The sequence below is a fragment of the Thunnus thynnus genome, chromosome 4 (genome assembly GCF_963924715.1).
Source record: "Thunnus thynnus chromosome 4, fThuThy2.1, whole genome shotgun sequence".
Classification (NCBI taxonomy): domain Eukaryota; kingdom Metazoa; phylum Chordata; class Actinopteri; order Scombriformes; family Scombridae; genus Thunnus; species Thunnus thynnus.
The window spans coordinates 7,112,803-7,134,461 of NC_089520.1; the positions used below are offsets into that span (position 1 = coordinate 7,112,803).

The following is a 21,659-nucleotide window of genomic DNA, read 5'->3' on the forward strand; positions in this document are numbered from 1 at the left end:
CTAATTTCCTTTTCACATTTTTATTTTGTGCTTTGTATCATCACTTCCGGTCTGAAACACTTTTTTGTTGCTTTGTTACGATGTCATTCACTGCACAGTTTGAGATCTTTGATCCACAGTTGTATTTTTCATGAAAAAAAAAATTTTAACAGGAACTTTATTGAGACAAGTATATGGCACGTAAACAGCAACTTGTGTATACACCAGGGGGACTAATGAATGTAATAAAAGAAAAAGAAAAATAATTATCTTGTAAAGCTTAAAGGAGTTATAAACCTTTTTGTCTGTACATTCAGATATAGAAGAAATATATTGTTTGATATAGAAATCAGCTCTGAAAAGTTTGGCTTTTTGCTTATTTATAAATATAAAATGTGGTCAAACATAATAAACAAATGAAAACTGAGAGCAGAGATTCCTGTCATATTCAGTGAATCCAAACAGTAAATTTTTCCAAAGTAATGTTAAGTGAGGATGGATATGATCAGCAATAAAACATGACAATTTACTCCACAGTTGTTTTGCAATACTAAAACAAATTATCCACAGTTATTTGCAGCGGCTGTGTGATGGTGAATTTTGTCAAAGGAAACTTAAAAAAAGGGGGAAAAAAATACAGAAAAAATTACGCGGCCGCTGCTCATTGGTCCAGCCGTGCCCCGCGTGTGTCCCGGAAGTGAAAGCGGAGGACTGATGTGTGTCTTGAGTACAGGAATCTGTCGGTAACATTTTGTGTGTAGTAGCGGTGGTTTTCTGGTTCAAAAATGGACACGTTGAATAAACTGAAACAGTTTGACGCTTATCCCAAAACTCTGGAGGATTTCCGAGTGAAGACGTGGGGAGGCGCGACCGGTGAGAGGCTTTAATTCATCAGAGAGCAGCAGCCATTCAGACACGGCTAACAACAAGGCTAACTGGTTCATTTCTCCTCTAAATTACACACACATACATAAAACATATGAGGTTACAGTCATGGCATTACTCTTATAACGCTGTCACAACCTGAACAGCAGGAGAATGGACACCTTAAACGTGTACGATTAAACATTATAGCAACGTTACAATAAGAGTAGTGATAAAAAACCTTCTCTTTAAAAGGAGCACAGCTGCGATTTTGCACGTTTTAGCACAAACTCTGACTTTACGTTACTGCTGAGTGTTTTACAAACCATGCTGCTGTGTTTCAGATTTTGGGGACACATTTCATACATTTTTAAAGCAGCTGTTGGTTTCCATTCATTTGTGTACGATGTGAACATCAAATGGCAGCATGTTGAAACTTGCATGACTTGTGTAGTTAGTATATTGCATCACAGTGAACACACCGTTTCTTTGTAACTTACGTGGATATCGTGATGAACGGTTGATGATTTGACTAAACTACAACAACAACTGGTCGACGTCGTATCAGTTATTATTCAAGCAAAATGCCAAACTTTTGCTGTTTCCAGTATTTGAAAATGTGAGGATTTATGCTTTTCTTAAACTTATATGTTAAGAAATGTAGCTAGCTAATATCTTTGGGTAGTAACTTATTTGATGTTAGTAAACAAAGCACGACATTTAAGAAATCGTCACATCTGGCAAATTATAACAGACATTTTCAGTATTTTCTGACATGCTATAGACAAAACGGTTAATTGAGAAAGTAATCTAATGTTAAAAATTAATTGATAATGAAAAATAATCACCAGTTACAGCCCCAAATTTGTCACAAGTCTGTATTCCTCAGTTCTTCAAAGCTGGCTCCAAATTTTCTGGAACTGTTGTCATAGCAACACCTTCTTTAACCCGAAGAAGCTAGCTTATTCAGCACCGCTGGCAAAATATAACAGACATTTTTTCAGTATTTTCTGACATGCTATAGACAAAACGGTTAATCGAGAAAATAATTTAACATTACAGATTAATCGATAATGAAAATAATCGTCAGTTACAGCCCTTAATTTGTCACAAGTCTGGATCCTTCAGTTCTGTCTGGAGCTGTTGTCATAGCAACACGTAGCTTATTCAGCTAACCGATTAATCGATTAGTTTCCAAATATTAAATTAATTGCCAACTATTTTGATAAAAGATTAATCATTTTGAGTCTTTTTTTCTAAGAAAAATTCTCTGGTTCTAGCCTCTCAAATCATGTGAATATGTTGTGGTTTCTTTAGTCTTCTATGACGATAAACTGAATGTCTTTTGGTTGTGGACAAAACAAGACATTTGAAAACGTCGCTTTGGGAAACAGTCATTGACATTTTTCACCATTTTCTGATATTTTAGGAACAACTAATCGATTATTTTTTGAGAAAATAATCGTTAGTTGCAGCCCTAGTTAGCTGTGTCATAAGACACAAGACTCTTTAGGATGAAGTCTACATGTGGAATAATTTTAAGATATAAATAACTCCTTTTCTTAGAGGTATGATGAAATATATTGATATGAGTATGATTTTACATTAGAACATTAAGGTTATTGAGGATCCAGATTAAAATCTTATTAGTTATCAGACAATGGAACCAGAAAACATGACATTTAACTATGACATTATGATGGGGATTTGTCATTTGAACAGTACAATTTATGAAATGCTCATACATCATAAATACAGATTGTTTATACCTGAATTGAAACAATCAATTAGTTTGACATTATAGATTAAAGGCACATAGATTAAATTACCTTGACTACTGAACTCACTTGGCTGAAACTTAAATAATGTTAGATCTGGTTCATGAGAGTTTCATGTCATAACCGGAATATTTTTAAGTATTCACTCATATAACCTACTTATATAACAGTATGGAAATGTGGAAACAATGTGGAGCATAATGAGTAACACTAAACCCATAAAAATAAATGAGTCTATTCATGAGTCTGTTGCCCCAGTGCATGCTGGGAGGTTGCCCTACACGCCTACTTTGTATAAATGAAATCATATGATCAACACTTGGCCGATCTTATGAGCACTAATCATGATTTCAACTGCCAACACGTGTTGCTTTTATGCCAAAGTCAGTTATTGTGTCATGTACATACAAGTGCCCACATGGACTTACAAGACACCAAAATACAGTTGCAGTGGTGAAACATTTGTCAAACATAGACAAGAACACAACTTCTTACATTACATTGCAAACAAAGAACTTTGCACCAGGCTCTACAATTAAAATCAGCCACACAGAAGACTCCCTTCCTGAAACACAGCTCAGTTTTTTATAATCATTCGACCAGAAAAAGTCATCGGAAATTAAGGACATTTTATTAAAACGTAACGGTACACTGTTTAGATTAACATTGCAAACCTCTAACTGTGTTTAAAGAACCAAGAAGAGGCCAAATTCGTGTATTGTTTGGTCAAAGTTATGTGATTGTTGTGAGGGTAATGTAGTGCAGCTGTTTTAAATCAATGTAGACTTAAACTGCATTACCATGTAGCAATAATAGAACTCTGAAATTAAACATTAATGCAGAGCTGAAGTTCACTGTGATGGATTACACAATTCAGAAAGGTTTCAAGAGCCTGTTAGGTGATTTTTACACCCGCCTGAATTGAACAGAAAGAAGTGGATGCCGGGAAAGTAAGAAAAGACACATTCAGTCAGCATTTACAAGAAGAATGACAACTTTATCTTTTGGTTTTGAGCCTTATTCGTATTTAAACATAAATTATTTGTCAAATGATCACTCAATTTTATCCTCATAATTGTTTAAATGATTAATTTCCAGCATATTAAATACGAGGATGTGTTGATTATGTGTTTTATGTCATTGAAAAACTACCAAAACTATTTTTTGACATTTTCTAGATTAAATGAATAATCAGTTCATTGAAAATAATAAAGTTGTAACCCTTTTTAATGGGCAATTTTGTTGATTTTGTGCCTTTTTCTTCTTTTACTGTCCAACATCACAGGAACTTTCTGTTGAGATTAGCTTTCGGCTCACAATAAGGTTAATGTTCATTTGTTTGTGTATAGTGATGTCAGCATTTACATTAGCATAATGATGAATTTTCATCTTCATAAAATTCTCTATATTTCCTTGACAGTATCAATTTTTTGACTCCTAAACTACAGATAAAATAAAGACAAACTGATATTTTCTAATTCACATTTTTCTTTAATAGATTTCAGGCTGATGTAAGTTATGGAGGGAAGATGGTGTTTATTTCTCTGAACCAGGATTTTAAAAAAACTCTTGTGATTTTCTAACACACACACTTCCTTTGTCTCTCTGCAGTGACCCTCATCAGCGGCGTCATCATGTTAATCCTGTTTGTCTCTGAACTGCAGTACTATCTCACTAAAGAGGTGAGTTCATCCACATCACCTGATTCTTTGATATCCTCCTCATGTGGGCAGAATAATAGAGATAAAATCAAAGACTCTCTCAGTGGCAGTTTAACTCATTTGCTACCAAAAAGAAGTTCAGCTTTGATTGCTGCAGCCGGACAAAAATACTTACACAGCCTCATTTATTGATTATACTAATAATTAATCTGTTACAGTTAACTGTTTGAACACTGACATCAACATTGCATTGATTTGACACAACAATCTCAACTCAAGGTCCACTTACTAGCTTGATCACAAGCTTTCAACCATATCACGCTGACTTCATTTGCAGATGTAGTTTGCTCATTTGTTGCGGAACCTTTTAGATCTCTATGTACATAGTTTCTGTGTTTGCTTTTGTTCAGACTCAGAGACGAATGTTTGAAATGATTCATATAATAAAAATCACGTTTGTTTGGAAAGCTGCAGGAGGCTTGTGTAGCTTTCCTCCGATATACGTCAGAGCTGGCGAGCAAAATTAGCAAGACATGTAGAGCCACAATGACCACATTTACGGGAAATACATCATGTTCAAATAAACAAGAATTTCCCTTTTTAATGTTCAAAATTTCCATTTTTTCAGAGGGCTTTTAGAACTTCTCAAGTTCAACTTTTAGGCAAACACAAATTAACGTGTTCTTTTATGAAGCTGTTTCCAAGATCAAGAATGAACTTTCAAGCTCAACACTGCATTCATTCATTTTTCAAGCAGTGAAAGCCACATAATTAATAAATAACATCAGGCTGCAACAAACAATTATTTTCATCACTGATTAATCTTCAGTTTATTTTCTCCATTAATTAATCATTTAGTCAATGAAATGTTAAATAAAGTCTAAAGAGTCTAAAATGATAAGATATTCAATTTATTGTCATATATGATCAGGAGCAGCTGATTATTAATACTCATTAATCACATTTGAGAACCAGAGAATGATTGAAACGATTCATCGATTATTAAAGTTGTTGATTATAAAAGTGGTTGCCAATTTTCTGTCTATAGATTATGTAATTAATCGACTAATTGTCGCAGCTCTAAAATAATCATACAGGCTGCCTGGTTTAATCATGAACCAGCTTTCAGCCCTCACGTGTGTATCCTGTCAGACCGGTCTGATGAGTCCCATCACTCAAACAATGAATTATTTGCTGAAAGCCAGGACACGTAACAGTGAAACACTGGTCCATTGTGTCACATAGTTCTTTATCGTGATAGCTGACCTTTTAAACTAGTGACGGTCTAAACATTGAAGCATTTTGTTTGCCCAAGTAATGTAAATCAAGTACAAAAATTCAAAGTAGTTAGTTTATGTGTTTTGTTTAATGGAACACAATGTAGCATTAATAGTAAGGAAAGTAGGAGTGTTTTTTCCTGTTTTTTGACAATTGCATTCAGATTTTTAATTCAGACATTTTAGTTTACGAACTAAATTGCAGAAATTATTCTTTACAGCCTGCAAAAAGTACATCAGGCTTCATTTCTGGTTGTTTTGGTGCAAAAAACAAACTCTCATTAAAGGGGAGATGCATTGTTCTGTCATATCTGAAATATCTTCTGTTATATATTTCATGCATAGTGTTGTTGTGTTTTGATTGAATGACTGAATCTGTCTGTGCTGTTTGTTCCCTGCAGGTCCACCCTGAGCTGTATGTCGACACATCGCGAGGAGACAAACTGAAAATCAACATCGACATCATTTTCCCTCACATGCCCTGCGCCTGTAAGTAGCACCGACGTTACCTCGCAGACTGACGAAGCTAACGCGCTAACGATGACACATGTTCATTATAAACAATCCTCCTTTTCTTTTCTCTCTCAGATCTCAGTATAGATGCGATGGACGTGGCCGGTGAGCAGCAGTTGGACGTTGAACACAACCTGTTCAAACAGCGGCTGGACAAAGACCTCAAACCCGTCACCCACGAGGCAGAGAAACATGGTAAACTTTGACTTCATGCTGACCTTTAACCTCCTGACACTGATTGATAGCTTCTGGCAGGCATTCAATTGAAAAAAAAAAAATGTGAAGGTTGATGTGGTCAGCTAGCTACAAGTAACCGTGGGTAGAGGAAATATGATCTAGGAAGGCCAGTTCGAGTGAGACATCCATGAAATAAACACGGCATTTTGTAATGTTGCTTAATGCTTGTGAGGTAGTTAGGAGAATGCTGAAAGCTGCATTTTACTTTCGGGGTAGCCTCTGCATCAGGAAGTTTTAGACTGGAAGGTTGAATGAAATCATGTTTGTTTGTTGATGATAACAATTTTATATTTTCTTGTCTAGAACTTGGTAAAGCTGACGACGGTGAAGTGTTTGACCCCAGTACTTTGGACCCAAATAGATGTGAGAGCTGCTACGGCGCTGAGACTGATGATCTCAAGTAAGACGCACACACACACACACACACACACACACACACACACAGAGCTTATTCTCTCTGTTTGTTTTCCGTATAACCCTATATTTACTTGACTTGCTGTTTGTTTGTGTGTGTGTGTGTGTGTAGATGCTGTAACACCTGTGACGACGTGCGAGAGGCGTACCGGCGGCGAGGCTGGGCGTTCAAGAGCGCTGACACCATTGAGCAGTGTAAGAGGGAGGGCTTCACACAAAAGATGCAGGAGCAGAAGAACGAAGGCTGCCAGGTTTACGGCTTCCTGGAGGTCAACAAGGTACTTAAGTTCTTACAACGTCTCGATCCCACTCGGGTCTTCGTCAGGTGGAAACGTTTTTCACAAAACAGCCTTGTTTATATCTGGAGGACATTAAAACATTACATTTAAGTCACAAGGTTTTCATATGACATCAGTGGTATGTACTGCCTTTGCCAACATGAGGAACAGGGAGGCAAAATTACATTTGTGTAATTTTATATGGAGATTTTAGTTCATGAAAAACTAATAAACTGCTATAAAAAGTCACAATATTGCAAGAATAAAGTCACTTTACAGGAATTAGTTGTAATATGAAAAGAATGTGATAATCTCATGAGAAGATATTGTAATATTTTGAGAATAATGCAGCCATAATTAACAGTTGTAGCAGTATAGTGTTCAGTGAGTGATCTGCTGGTATCTAAGCTCAGTCTGACAGCTGTTTGTGGCAGAGTCATATCACCAAGCCTGGGGGGGACATGGAGGTGACACAGCCTGCAGACACAGACCAGAGCTGTATATCAGTCATAAGGGACACTTCAGTCCAAACACAAGTCTTAAAAAGAAGAAAAATAATAACTGTGCAGTGTATGTGGACTGTCAGTAAATGCTAAACAATATACAGTACTTAAACACTCTTTAAAAATTCTCATTATACTAAGCCTTAATTCATTTTCATGAAAGTTCTTATTGTCTTTTTTTTTCCTGTCAGGAGCTCTAATACTCTGCCGCATTATATCGATGTCAGATTTTTATTTACCCACTCCTACTCTGTGTGTTTTCAGGTGGCTGGAAATTTCCACTTCGCTCCAGGAAAAAGTTTCCAGCAGTCTCACGTCCATGGTAAGACCTGCTGTCCATTCACTCTGCTCATAAACACACACACACACATAACCATTCAAAGCTTTTTGAACACCTGTGTTAGTTTCCCTTGTGTACATCCAGTGTATGTCCTTCATTAAATGTTTGATTTAATGTCAGCATTTACCTACATGTGTTTAACTCACTAAGCCTGAGCTTTTAAACTACCTTTAAAAAAAGCACAGATTAAGAGAAGTGTACCTATGTAAGACTTTGCAATAAAAATATGTAGGTGTTTGTTGGAACTTTACAGGTTAAGATGCACTTCACACATATCAAAACCATTTCAGCAACACACAGTCAGTCACAGTAGTCCAGGGTAGCCATGCTTTATTTCATCGCCTCACTGTATGTCTTTTGAGATTCAAATTAAAAAGACTCAAATCTCAACATGAGGTTTCAGCGGCTTATGAAAACTGAGTGGAAAAAGAGAAATATCTAAATATAGAACAGATGACACAAAACTGTTCTTCATTAACAACTGACAAAATGAGTTCTTTCATTGAATGTGATATAAAGCAGCTGGCAGTGGAAATATCTTTGTTAGATGCATGTTACTGAAGATTTCAGCTCTCTTCATGTCGACTTTACCATCCAACAACTGTAGGACAAAACACATTAGTTCACTTTTACCATTTTCCCAACTAATATTTCATCTCTAATTCGTGATGAGTGCATAACTTTGCTCCAGAATGTTATAATAAAAGGTGTTCAGAAAGCTTTGACTGGTATGTATGTTTATCTGTCTCATCCTTCCATCCATCATCCTTCTACATTCAGCCATACGTCCACAATCATTCATGTATCACAGCTCAGGGCTGCACAGTCACTTCTGATTGCATATGCATAATATTTGGGAACTAAACATGTTGGCATATTGTCAACATTTATAAATTGTAGTTTAATGATAAAGATGTGAATACAGAATAAAGTATTGTAGTTAAACCTGTGCAGCCCTGCAGTCAGCTGATCTGTCATACAGTTTCACCCTCTGAGTCATCGATAACCAGCTCTGGTTTAGTCTCAAGTTATCTAAACCAGAACTTAAATATGCTCCACTAATACTGGGTGTGCAAAATACATGCAACGATCTAGACTGATCCTCTTTTTTTTGCTCTACTCTTCTCATCTATGTAGCTGCATGTTTTACTAGTGATTCATTGAAAATGAAGTTTGCTGTCTTTGGTTTTTGAGAGACACATAACTTCTCTGTGACTGGGAAGATGTTAAACCAGACAGTTTCTAGACTTCAGTGTTTCTGTCAAGAATTGTTTGTTCGTCAGAGCGAGAAACTGACAAAAATCTGTGACTCTACACTGACACCAAATAGATGATGCTCTTTTGCAGATTCCGTCTGCTTTGACTGGCAGACTTTTTTTGTTTTTATTTATCTGTTTTTTTGACATTTTTGCCTGATACATTATCAAACACCTCATCATGTACTGTATCAGTCTACTTCTGCAAAAAGCACCATTTCCTCACCTCTATTTTTTGCTTTCCCTCTGCATTCGTCTACATTTTTATTGTACATTTCTTTTCTTCCTCTGACTGCCGTTGCTGACTTTTGCTCTGCCGTCATTGTGTGTCAAGTTTGGTCTTGTCTTCCGGACTAGACTGTCATGCCTGCCAGATAAAAGGTTTCTATCATCTGTACATGAATCAAGAGCAGGAAATCGACAGCAACCAGCCACCACATTTTCAGACAAAAAAGGGGAAACTCAGCACATTTTCTAGGCTTCCTCTTTACTGAGCGGAAAGATAGCTGGCTGCTAAAATAGAGAAAACTCTTCAGGTATGTCCGCATCAATTGGTAATAATGTGCTGTGATGCAAAATTGGCAGGTCAATAAAACAATGAAAAGGAGCTGAAGTTTAAGCTGCGTGCTCCACTGTTGCTGTCAGTTTCCTACCTTGAACACATCAGCATGCTCTGGTCTCCGCCTCTGTGATGTGAAAGAAAAATAATCCGGTTGAATGTATTTAAGATTTGTTTGGTGTAACATGTGAATGTTTAGCAGCAGAAACAAGAGACAAGAATCACTGAGGTTTTGACTGTTGATGAGGCTGTCATGTGAGATTAATCAGCCTCACCCTTAATGTGTCCCAAACCCCCCCTTTTTTAGCCCGGACTTACCTGAAATTAAACACTGCTTCATGTGTCTGGGGCTGCACGATTACTCTGACAGAAGTTATACAGATTTTCTAAATCATAAGAGGCTCAAGCTTTTTTTTTTTTTTTTTTTTTGTCAGAAATATAATCCTCCTCAATGAGATATTCTGCCGTTACGTAAAATCTTTGGCTTATAAATCAAACTGTATATTGGAGTTGAGCTTTTAATACTTTGATACCGAGCAAATCATGAGCACAAAAGCCTCATTCTCACCCCTAAGGTAAGTCTTAAAAGGCTGTTTCCTTATGCATCGCCATGCATGTCCTCATAGAATTAGATTTGTAAAAAATAAAAAAATATGGAGCATGCAAAATATAAAAAAAACCCAACATTGTGTCAGTGTTGTGCAGCCCCTTCACACACACACATACATTAAATGGTTTGTTGTCTACCTGCATCATTATAGTGACTCTTCTCTCTTCTTTCTGCAGTGCACGCTGTGGAAAGTAAGTCCATCTTTCTTTGCAGATTTTTTTTATTTTATAAACATCTTTTGGCAAACTTAACTGAACTCAAAAACAGCCTCATTCCAGTGAACTGACACGTGTTTTGATATGTGGGAAAGTACTGCAAGGACACTTCTTTTTTTAATATGAAGTGAAAACATCTTTAAGCTTTAGGCTTTTTTTTTTTTTTTACATTGGAAGCAGATGCAGGACTTCATTAAAAAATGTTGCATTTAAGTAAAGGATGAAGCCAGTTCACAGTATTTATTAAAATGTTCTTTTTAAAATATTGTTTTGATATTAAATTAACAAATCTATTTTTTTTTTCATTCTCACAAGCAGTCCTCAAATATTACAGTATCCCAAATACGATTAAATACATAATAATTCTCAACACATTCTATACATTAAACCAGTAAATGTGCTAAAATATGACTATGGTATCAACATGTGACTGGGCAAAGAATCACAAAGGGCTGAAGAGAGATGACATGATGCAAATGAGCAAATTATAGTCACATTAAATCCAAAAATCAGTTAGAAATGTTGAGGTTGAAGACCGACTGTTCAGTGAGATCCTCTGCAGACCATCTGATACAGTCAGTCATAGTGGGAACTTATCATGAAGTTGGTGGATACTGACACCAGAACTGTATTTGTGTATCAGTTGGGTATGTTCATTATTTCTGGCTGAATTTTTTTCCCCAACCAGACTGAAAATTTTCTTTGTGAACATTAAGAAACTGCTGCTTTGTTGCTGTGTATTTTCAGTACTTTCCAACAGGTTAACAAACAAGCCAATGAGGCTGTTCATTCATTCATTCAACTCCAACCTCTCAGCAGACCTGCGGATGGCCTCTTACATTTATTTAGCCGACACACTCAACCGCAGCTTCTAAAGTTACTTTAGGCATCTTAATCCTGATATAAAATGTGAACATTTTTTGTCATTTGGACAGATTTTTCTTTGTGCAGTTTGCATCTGTAACCAATTACGGATACTGTGTAAAGAAAAAGAACAAACTGAAACTGAAGTTACTTAAAGCTGGACTCAAGCCCTTACCAAAAAGGATAATATTTTTACAGAATCATATGGATAAAAATCTCTCATGCTTATATTTGTGAACAGCTATAGTTATAAGGCCATCAAGGTCAAAGGTCACATCACCCTGAGGAGAGATGTGACACGCAGTTACTAACTCTGAACAACTTGTGTGTGACTGTCGGTATCGGCTTCATTTGCTTCCTTTCATGTATAAACTAATCAGACTTAACTGAATCACCGTCACGAGGGCAGTAAACATTCCCAACCTGATCAATAACTCACTTTTCTGACAGATCTGTAACTTCACACACATATTTCACTCTCTTAACTTCAAACTGTAACACATGAAGTAATGTGATGTGTTTTGTGTTTGCAGTTCACGACCTGCAGAGTTTTGGCTTGGACAATGTAAGTAACACAACTATTATTCTTATTTTTGCATGTTTTGAGTTCTTACTTATTTTCAGAACACAACATTTTGTGACTGATTGGATTAATAAGTACAATAATAAGTAATTAAGTGCATCAAGAAGTCTAAGAAGTCTATCATCTGTTGTCCTGCAGATAAACATGACCCATCTGATAAAACACCTGTCGTTCGGTAAAGATTACCCCGGCATCGTGAACCCTCTGGACGGGACAGACGTCACAGCGCCACAAGGTCAGTGACATCACGGTGTTCGTGTTTTCCATATGATGCCGGTAGGAATCACACAATAAATAGCTGTGTAGCACTATCATTTAGTATTCAAAAGCCTAAAGCCTGTCAAACAGCAGTTAAGCTTAAATTATACTTTTCATATCTGGGTAGCGTAAATGTTGTGATCTGCTCAGGTATGCAATGCAGCCACCCTAAAATTAAGACATGCACACTGTCTGTGTCCGCTTCACACATAAGGAATACTCCATAACTCCCCACTGATATCAGAAATTCTTTCAGAAAACCAGATTTCAAAGCAGATTTTTACAGTCTTTATTATGCAGCTGTTGTACATCTGGACTAAACTTTCCTTGTCAAACCCTCAAAATGATTTAACTGCATTTCACACCAATGTACAAAAAGAGAAAACATACAGAACAAGAGGCTAGTTTCAGTACCCACGCTAACAGACCAGAATGCAATGCAGCTACATGATAGGGTTTCATTAAGGAGAGGAACTTGCTTTATTTTTATGCCGCCACCACTATTATTGCACTCCCCTCCTACATGTAAAAACAAAACATCCTTATCTGCACGTGGAATTTTTCCTTCAAAGCAGGACGTCGGCAGCATCAGAAAGTATAACGCATTCACTCTGAAAACCATTTGACAAATCTGAACTTTTTATTGACAAAACTAGACTGCAGGTTGAGAGTGTGACAGCATCGAGCGGACAGAGAATCGTGGTTGCGGTTATCGGAAAAGTCCCGTGGGTGTATAGTCGTGAGGAGGCGGAGGAGGTCATTCCTCGTCTTCCTCAGCAGCGGATGCCCATACCGATGGCCATGAATGTGCCGAACGTCCCTCCGCTCTGCATCATGGTCTTCCCTACTCCTCCCATTAGCTCCCTGCCGCGCATGCCGATCCTGGAAAGAGAAGGGAATTTTATGATGATGCAAGTTTACTTTCACTGTTATCATGGCGCACATTCAGATTGTTCATAGACATCCTTTGCTGGCTGTGACTCTATAGCTGACTGTTTGATAACACTGTCTGATAAATATTAGGTTACAGGAAACAGACATGTGAATCACATCCCTGACCACACAGAGTGACTCAACTCACTGAGCCACTAACAGCTGATAGCTGTTGAGAGGAAGGGCAGGGTCACATTAATCTGCTTTTCAAATGTTTTTACAGTAAAGTCACTGGGAAGAAGTGACGTGAAAAGAGAAGTTGTGCTTGGTATCTTGCTGTATTTGGCAGAAAAGGGAGAATAATTAATCCACCAACCCCCAAAATGAGCCGACAGTTCGGAACAATGAGCCTGGTGAAAGTCACAAATGAGTTATTTAAAAGGTTGGCAGTGGCTGTCACTATTAGGAATGTAACAATCAGCTTTTAGAGGAATGCTTTTTCATGAGTATAAAAAAGGCGACTCTTCTATTCAGAATGTTTGGGGGCGAGAGTATGGCAGATTAATTGGTCCGCTCGTTAAGTATATCACTGCTGGTGTTAATGAAAAGTAAGTCAACCCATTTGTGTCATTTACCTGAGACAGGAGAAAGTGCCAAACATGGCACCAGCAGCCATTCCTACTGCAAACCCCATCATGAAGCCCATTTTGACCCGGTCAAAACAGCTGGGCTGGGTCTGGCCATAAGGACCTACAGCCACCGGCATCTGGAGAGGAAAGACAGATAGGAGACAGTTTAGATATGAGGTGGATGGATCTGTAGACTGTTTTCAGTAAGACACACAGTTGGACCTGATAGCAGGAGAAGCAAAACACTGAGCAGGTCTGAAGGTTCCCAAAAATCACATCCTGATCCAGTCTGTCTTATGACTGGCTCTAATCACAGATATTAGTGCACAGACCCTTGATTTATAATTGTTCACAGCTTCATCACCAGATTACAAAAGACAACAACCACCAGAGTAAACAGCTCACAGAGGCAGTAATAAGCTTCAGAAGATCATCATCAGTTGTCAGGCTCAACCCTCAATTCCCTCTAGGGCCCCCAAAACCCCCTGTTCACTATGTCTATGTCAATGTCAGTGTCAAGGTCTAGCTGTAAGACCTTCATTTTTATAGCCGACATTGTTCCTACATTTGTATTTAATCAAGTTACCACACAGCAAACATGGGGCCATGTAATATTCCAACATAAATAATGCAAACAGATGTTTGCCTTGGAGTCCCCCCAAGCAGGTTAATCCAGTCATGTCCGCCCCACAGTATATATAACATTGAAGACGACATATGCCATCATGTCCCAATTCCATATTACATACTAACAGTCTACAGTGTGTACTTTATACTATACTGTTGTTGCAGATGGTATAAAACAGTTGAATGTGTTGGTTTCTTGTATATTAACAGGATATTATACAGTACTTGTACTGTTGGATGTCAAACTATGACTTTAAAATGCCAATTACAACCACCACAACCAAACTAAATGTTTACAGTTTGCATATTAACATTTCTTCAACGTGTTCATAAAGCGTTAAAAAAAATCTGACATTTGTCATGTGTATCTAGTTTTCTGCTAGCCAGTTCTTTACCACACTGAACAATTTGTTTTTCTCTAATCCATTCCTGCTGACCTTTTAACCAGCAGTTAATCCGATCTATTAGCGTCTTTATCTAAATTAAAGACACCTGGTTGTTTAGCTGCTGGTTAAAGTTAATTGTCTCTGTTTAATCATTAACTTGTTGCCAAGTGTGCAGGTTAATCTGCTAGCTAGGCTAACGTTAGCGAGCCCTCTTGTGTTAATAAATGCAGTTTCCAGGTTGTTTTAATGAAAGACGAAATAGCAAACAGTTATGGCTTTCTGTTGGCTTTAAACAGTGACCATAAAATAACATTAAATCTGTAAAATAAACTCTTTACCCCTCCGGAGGGTTTGTTGTGCTAGCTTAGCATGCCGACAAGCTAGCTAACGTCACCTGTGGCCTTGACAGATAAACACGGCACGTTTTCATCGACAAATTGTACTTTTCCCCAAACAATTATTAACAATTAGTCTGAAATCGACCTTACCTTGAACTATGTGTTTAAAATAAAGCTGGTTTTCTGGTTCCTAACTGGAGGTTTATCGTGTTTTGAGGCGCAGCGGTGTTTAAATGTCTTTCTAGCAGAGCTCCATAACCGGACAGAGGAAGGAGAAACTGACAGAGGAAGCGAATAAAGAGGGGAAATAACTCGGAGGAGAAGATGAACAGCGCCGACCCATGGCTTATTTATTACTAGACTTATTTAGATTTGAGTAATTCAATCGTTTCAAGACTTGTTTTCATAAGCTGTCTCAGGTTTTCAAAACATAGTCAAACACATGGCACCTCGGATTTTAGACATAAACCATTTTTTACACTCCTGTCAGTTTTTTTACTGTCACCAGCCAAAAATAATCCTCTTCAAATACAAAACTCATTATTTCTCAGCCTCCCAGTGTTGGTCACAGTGTGAGAAAGTGTTGGAAAACTTGAATGTATTATCTTTATATTCAGGATGTGTTCAGTATCTACAGAAGAGCAATGCATTCACCCATGAAAAAAGTAATTACCTCATAATTAGGACTTCTGTATCTCATAATTATGACTAACTATCTCATAATTGTAATTATGAGATAAAGCTACCGACTTTTATTATTTTTAGTTTTTTATTAGTGAATGCAGTGCACTTTTTTAGGTATCAGATACATCAGAGAATGTAAGATCAGTCTGACTGGACCTCATATTGTTGTGTTTCTCATGATGTTACTCAAGAGCTTGAGCAATTGCATAACTCCGGCAGGAAATGCTTTTCTGTTTGGCTCATTTTCACTGAGAGAGGAAGGAATTATTAGGTTCATTTAATAATTTTGTGTACTAAAAGTCAAAAGGCTCATAAAACAACTTTTAACAACCCAAATACTGAAACATTTTAGGGTCAGTAAATAGTCTTTTTCTTTCTTTTATATGTTGAATTGTGTGTCTGCATTCATATTTTGGTTTAACATGGATTTTCTTTTTCTCACCACAGCTTCAATGATGTACCAGTATTTTGTGAAAATTGTTCCCACCATCTACATGAAAACTGATGGAGAGGTGAGTCTAATGTTTTCATGCTTGTGCTTCAAATTCACTTCACAATCAGAAATGTTGAAGTGCAAACGTTCACGTTAGAAGTGTTGCATTTGTTTTTTTCATAAAAATCTGTTTCTTCACACCACAACAAACTTTAAGCATCTTTTTAGTTCTTAACATGATTTTCAACTATCTTGAACTTTTTACTTTAAAGCTGCATCAGTTAAATCCAGCGTTAGCCTGTGAATGAATGAGCCTAAACAAGAAGATTAATGTTGTCATTTTGTTTTGGCAGGTGGTAAAATCCAACCAGTTCTCAGTCACCAGGCATGAAAAAGTTGCCAACGGGCTAATAGGAGACCAGGGGCTGCCGGGCGTCTTTGTTTTATATGAGCTGTCACCTATGATGGTTAAATTCACAGAGAAACACAGGTAGGAGACTCTGTTACAGCACACTTCAAACTTTATTGTCCTCTTATTTAAATCATCTTTTGGCTTCAGTTAATCTTTAGTTTTGAATATTTGAACCCATCAACCACAAATCTATCACATAATGTCACAGTAATCTGTGGTAGTGAGCGTTTAGCAGCCTTTTTTTTTTTTTACACAATTGTTCACCACTTCTGTATTTAATCTCCTCAACTCTGCTGGACGTACAGGTGGGTCGGAGCCGGGCATTATGGTTGAAATATCTAACACAACATTAGTGACAGTATTTTTATAACATCAGTATGCGTCACAAAGTGGCAAACGACCTCTGCTCCATTGTTATTCATTACAATAGAAAACTTAAAATTTACGATTCCTAGGGAACCAATTAAAAATATAAAGGGTCGGCAAACAGGATTTTGCTGAACAATAACAGGACGGTCATATAATCACGCTAAAATTCTAGTGAAAATCATCATCCCTCTCTCTCTCTCTCTCTCTTTCTCTCTGTTCAGATCGTTCACACACTTCCTAACAGGTGTTTGCGCCATCATCGGCGGTGTATTTACAGGTCAGTCCCTCCGCCGAGCACGTACACGTGTCGATTAATGCAGCATTAAATGAAAATTCAGTCTGACTCTCTGTTTTTTTTTTTTCCTCCCCCGTCTGCTCGACGCCTGCAGTGGCGGGTTTGATCGACTCGCTCATCTACCACTCGGCTCGTGCCATCCAGAAGAAGATAGAGCTGGGCAAGGCCTCTTAACAGCGCCCCCCCTGCTGGCCTCCACGGTGCAACACAGACCAAGACACGGATGACGGAAAGACGAGGGACAGACAGGTAGAGGGTGAAGTTCGGAAACAGAAGCGAGCGAGTTTTCGTCCCCTCCGTCTTTTTTTGTCTGGTGTCAGAACGAGCGAGAGAAATACAGAGAGAGAGGAAGAGAGGTTTTAAATCAGCCAAGTTTTTTAAGTCCTCTGTCTCTCTTTTTCTTCTGGAAAAGCACTGGAGAGGAACTTCTGGGCCGTTTTTTTGAATTTTCCTCTCCATTGTTAAATTCAACGCCAACAGGAGAATCAAACTTTTTTTTATGATCGAACTCAAGCAGAGAAGAAGGACGCCTCATCGATGCAGACCCAGCCTCCAGATTTCTTCTTCATGGAAAAAGGGAACTCCCTTCCCTCCATCCTGTTTACGTCCTGCTTCAGCGCTGGTCCACACTCGGCTCGCTCTTCGCTAGAGGATCCGCGGTCGAGCCCTTTGTCTAGAGGGGTGAGGAAGAGAGAGCCTGGAGACTTTTTAAAGGAATATTTCGCCCAAAAAAAATGTTTTGTTTCCTTATCAGTCACTCACCTATTTAACCTGGACTGATGGATGAAAACAAGCTCGCACCTGCATTTCTTTACGCTGAATCACAGAAAACCCAAATGTTTTCTCCCGATCACAAGAAAGTGATTTTGTGATCTCAGCATCACGAATGTATTGTTCTTAATGTCAACAAATCCCAAAAAAAGACCAAAACCAATAATGTACTGATCTACTAAGAATTATTATGTGTGTATCCAAAGCCTGATCTTATCTTATTCCTCTGTGCCATAGAGCTCCATTGTTTTCTAAAAAAAAACTATTAAAAACTCATCAATGAGCCACACAGCTGCACTGGGTGACATGTTCCTTCATTACCAGGAACACACACACTGTAGTTTATTTTGGCTCAATCACACACACACACCTCCCTGCTACCAGAAATACTCACTAGAGCACCTTTTGATTAAAATTTTAGAGAGAGACGGGATTTTAATGGGATTTGTGGACAGTAAGAAAAATACAGAAGATAAGTTCTCTCCACATTATGTCAGTTTTTTAGACGAGTCGGGGATTTATTTAAACATCAGTGATATTTAATTAAATTCAAATCAATAAGCAAAAGAGCCTCGTTTAAAGATGAGCAGGAATGCTAATCAATTAGCTTGAGATATTTCGTGTTGCTGTTGTGAAACTGGGTCATTGATAAACATATGAGAAACCTTCACTTCTACTATTTAAAGCTTTGCTCTCAATGAATGTGATAAAAATACATCTGGTACTTCAGGCCTCAAGTTGTGAGTAGTTTATAAAAAAAAAGAAACAAAAACATTTTGGGTGACCTGTTCCCTTAAAGACTTTCTGTATAAAAAAATACTTGAGACAAGCTGATTTTCTTTTGAAAGCTGATAATCGTGTCTCTTCATTTAAAGCCACTATGTGTAGGATTTTTATCTGATCGATAGATTCTGTAGGAAGATGAGATAACTGATGGAGGCGGTGCAGTCTACGTTCCTTTCAGTCCGTTCATCTCCGTGTCCTCGGGTCAGGGGTCGGGGTGCGTGTTTGTCTGATCACAGGCATTGATGATACTGATACTGATGATTGATGATAGTCTGTCAATACAAACTAATCTGAACTCAATGCAGACTCAACTGGGTAAAAAGTGTCTAACTGGTGATTAACTAAACTCAGCCTGGTGAGTTTTTTTCTTACACATCAGCACTTGGTTGTCACTGATTGGTCGATCTATTTCAGAAAGTTTTCTTTTTTCCCCGACGTCGCTCTGAAATGAATCAGAATCATGAATGAACGTTGTGATCGATTAATCAGTCACTTGCTGAGTTGAATCAGACAGATCCTTACACATCTCATCTTGTTATCAGTGTAGTCACTAAATGACGGTTCAAACAATAGTCAGACTCATTAAACACATGATGGCGATGCAGCACCGCTGCTTTATTTTCATGAATCTTGTCATGAACCTCCTCATAAACTCCTGTTGACATGAACGCTGTGGCAACAGGTTTCTAGAGCAGTTAACTTAAAATTCTTCACAATGAATGAATAAATCAATTTAAGACTTGTTATTTCTGTAATTTAATGAGTACCAGTAATAACAATAGGTGTGTCGTTCTCATGCAGCCGGGAGATATTTCTTATGAAAACCTGTTTTCATGCCAATTTTTCCGGCTCTGGCACAGGAAGATAACGTTCCCGTCCTCGATCCGACCTGCAAAAACTCTGATTGGCTCGGTTCTTATGCCAAGTGGGGAAAACAGCCGTCAGCGGACACGACACCGGACATGTTTGAAGCGTTAAACTCACGCGCTGATTCAGAGATATGGAACGAGGTTAATGTTTGTCTACCACAGCGTCTATGTCGACACTACCACGCTCTCAAATCTTACACATAGTGGCTTTAAAAAGGATTTTAGGATTAAATAAATGACAAAAAGTTGAGAATCATGGCGCGGAGGAGGCCCTGCAGTGTGAATGAAGCCAAATTCCTTCAGAGAACAGACAGTTTTCTTCAGCGTTTAAATGGCAGATGAGGGAAAACTTGACGAGCCGCAGCCAAAATCTTGTGGCATGCGGTTCGGTTTCTTTTGTCCCCCCCGAATTTAACTTGAGCTCCGTGGGTGGGACTGAGAATGTAAGAAGGAACCACAGCCAGGAAAAATCACTGCAGCTTCCTGTGAATTTCAGTGACACGATTTTCAGACTGCTCGCTGCCTCTCCTCTCTGCTCTGCATCCTTCCTCACCTCTAGATTTAAATCATTCAGTCAATAAAAATGAAGAGTTTCTTTCCAAAATGAATCATCGCCACCATGAAATTTCAACTAATTCAGGTCTGTTTGTGAAACGACGCCTGACTCCCACCTGACTCCCTCATCATGATCATGCAGCCGTTTGGAAATGAACTCTTCATATGATTTTACCTCTTGTTTTTGTTTTGTTTTTGTATTCAGGAGTGTAAATACTGTACAGACACATCCACCACTGCCTCAGACAAGGGAAGAAAACTAAACATTATAGGAACCCCACCAGATAAGAGTGTCGTACTGCACTGTGCCGGTGTTCAAACTCACTCAAGTCCGTTTTTTGTAAATGTAGGGAAAAGGGCTGCTTCTGTACTGCTTTTCTTTCTTTTTTTTATTAACTTTTTGTGGAATATTGTAACACAATCTGCCCTGTTAGACTGCTGTAAAACAACACATTTACTTTTTGTTTTTAAATTTGGTCTGTGAGAGTTGGAAAGGATATTAATACAGCCAGTAGCTTCACACAACGATCCTCCTCCTCCTCCTCCTGGTGAAGCCTTGTGTCTTATTCCCAACCGAAAAACTTCAGTCAGTAAATGACAGAGCTGGCAGGGAGGTGGCAGGAAGCTCCCAGACCACAATAAGACAGTGTGTAAACGTTGGGTCGATTCTGACTTTATTCCTGACTCACATGTCGAGTCACCATATGAGATCCAGATGTTTCTGTCAGTTTGATCCTCTGCTCGGTTATTTTTAGCCGATTTCGACTGTCTGGGTGTTAAACTGACAGAAACACATCCAGTAGGGGTGAGACCGTCGGTTAAAAAGGAACCTTTCTGAAAGGACCACACCGATGGTTTCGCATGTTTTGACCCTTGAACTACAAATCGGGCAAAGTTAACGTCACTGATGACCACTTTTATTCCCTTATGTTAAGAAAATCCATCAAACTTTCCTCAGATCGTGATCCAGCAGTCAGTTATCTTTATTTTTTTTGCCAACAGTAGGTTGTTATGTGGTAACGTCGCAAAGCAAAACTCAATTTTGTGGTGCATTCAAGGAAGAACTTCAAAATCCAAAAGGCTTGCTGCCCGATGAGTCGCTGGACCTCAACTCTGACACAGTTAGTTTAACCTTTCACAACCTCCAGATGCTGATTGCTTCACTCTTGCTCAGAGTCCCACAATGTCATCCTGTTTATGCCAAATGCCACAGGTGCTTTGCTTTTTATTAGTCTGCAGGGAAACAAATAGGGCTGCAAGTTATTTTCAGTATGCATGAATCCATTATTTTTTACTGAGTTAATAATCTGGTCTATAAAATATCAGATAATATTGGGGGGAAAAAAAGCCTCTCATGAGGTCCCAGAGTCCGAGGTGACAGCTTGAGATTTTTTCTTTTGTCTTACCAAGAGTCCAAAACCCAAAAATATTCCATCTACGGTG

General features: G+C 38.2%; 2 protein-coding genes across 3 annotated transcripts; one reads left to right on the forward strand and one right to left on the reverse strand.

Annotated features, from left to right (window-relative positions):
* The first annotated feature begins 668 nt into the window (after positions 1 to 668).
* Positions 669 to 20,782, forward strand: ergic3 (ERGIC and golgi 3). Of its 2 annotated transcripts, XM_067586325.1 has the most exons (14): positions 669 to 852; positions 4,233 to 4,303; positions 5,961 to 6,048; positions 6,148 to 6,267; positions 6,613 to 6,709; positions 6,836 to 7,001; positions 7,769 to 7,826; positions 10,446 to 10,460; positions 11,882 to 11,913; positions 12,070 to 12,166; positions 16,174 to 16,238; positions 16,513 to 16,649; positions 17,162 to 17,217; positions 17,330 to 20,782. In XM_067586325.1, the coding sequence occupies exons 1-14, from the start codon at positions 765 to 767 to the stop codon at positions 17,407 to 17,409; spliced, it is 1,170 nt and encodes a 389-aa protein (XP_067442426.1). In that variant the 5' UTR covers positions 669 to 764; the 3' UTR covers positions 17,410 to 20,782. The 2 variants fall into 2 exon arrangements, with proteins under 2 accessions (XP_067442426.1, XP_067442427.1); XM_067586326.1 differs by lacking the exon at positions 10,446 to 10,460.
* Positions 12,462 to 15,344, reverse strand: romo1 (reactive oxygen species modulator 1). The gene is made up of 3 exons (XM_067586327.1): positions 15,193 to 15,344; positions 13,698 to 13,828; positions 12,462 to 13,071 (listed from the first exon to the last, which is right to left on the reverse strand). Exons 2-3 carry the CDS (start codon positions 13,826 to 13,828, stop codon positions 12,963 to 12,965), a joined length of 240 nt encoding a protein of 79 aa, XP_067442428.1. The 5' UTR covers positions 15,193 to 15,344; the 3' UTR covers positions 12,462 to 12,962.
* Positions 20,783 to 21,659: the final 877 nt, after the last annotated feature.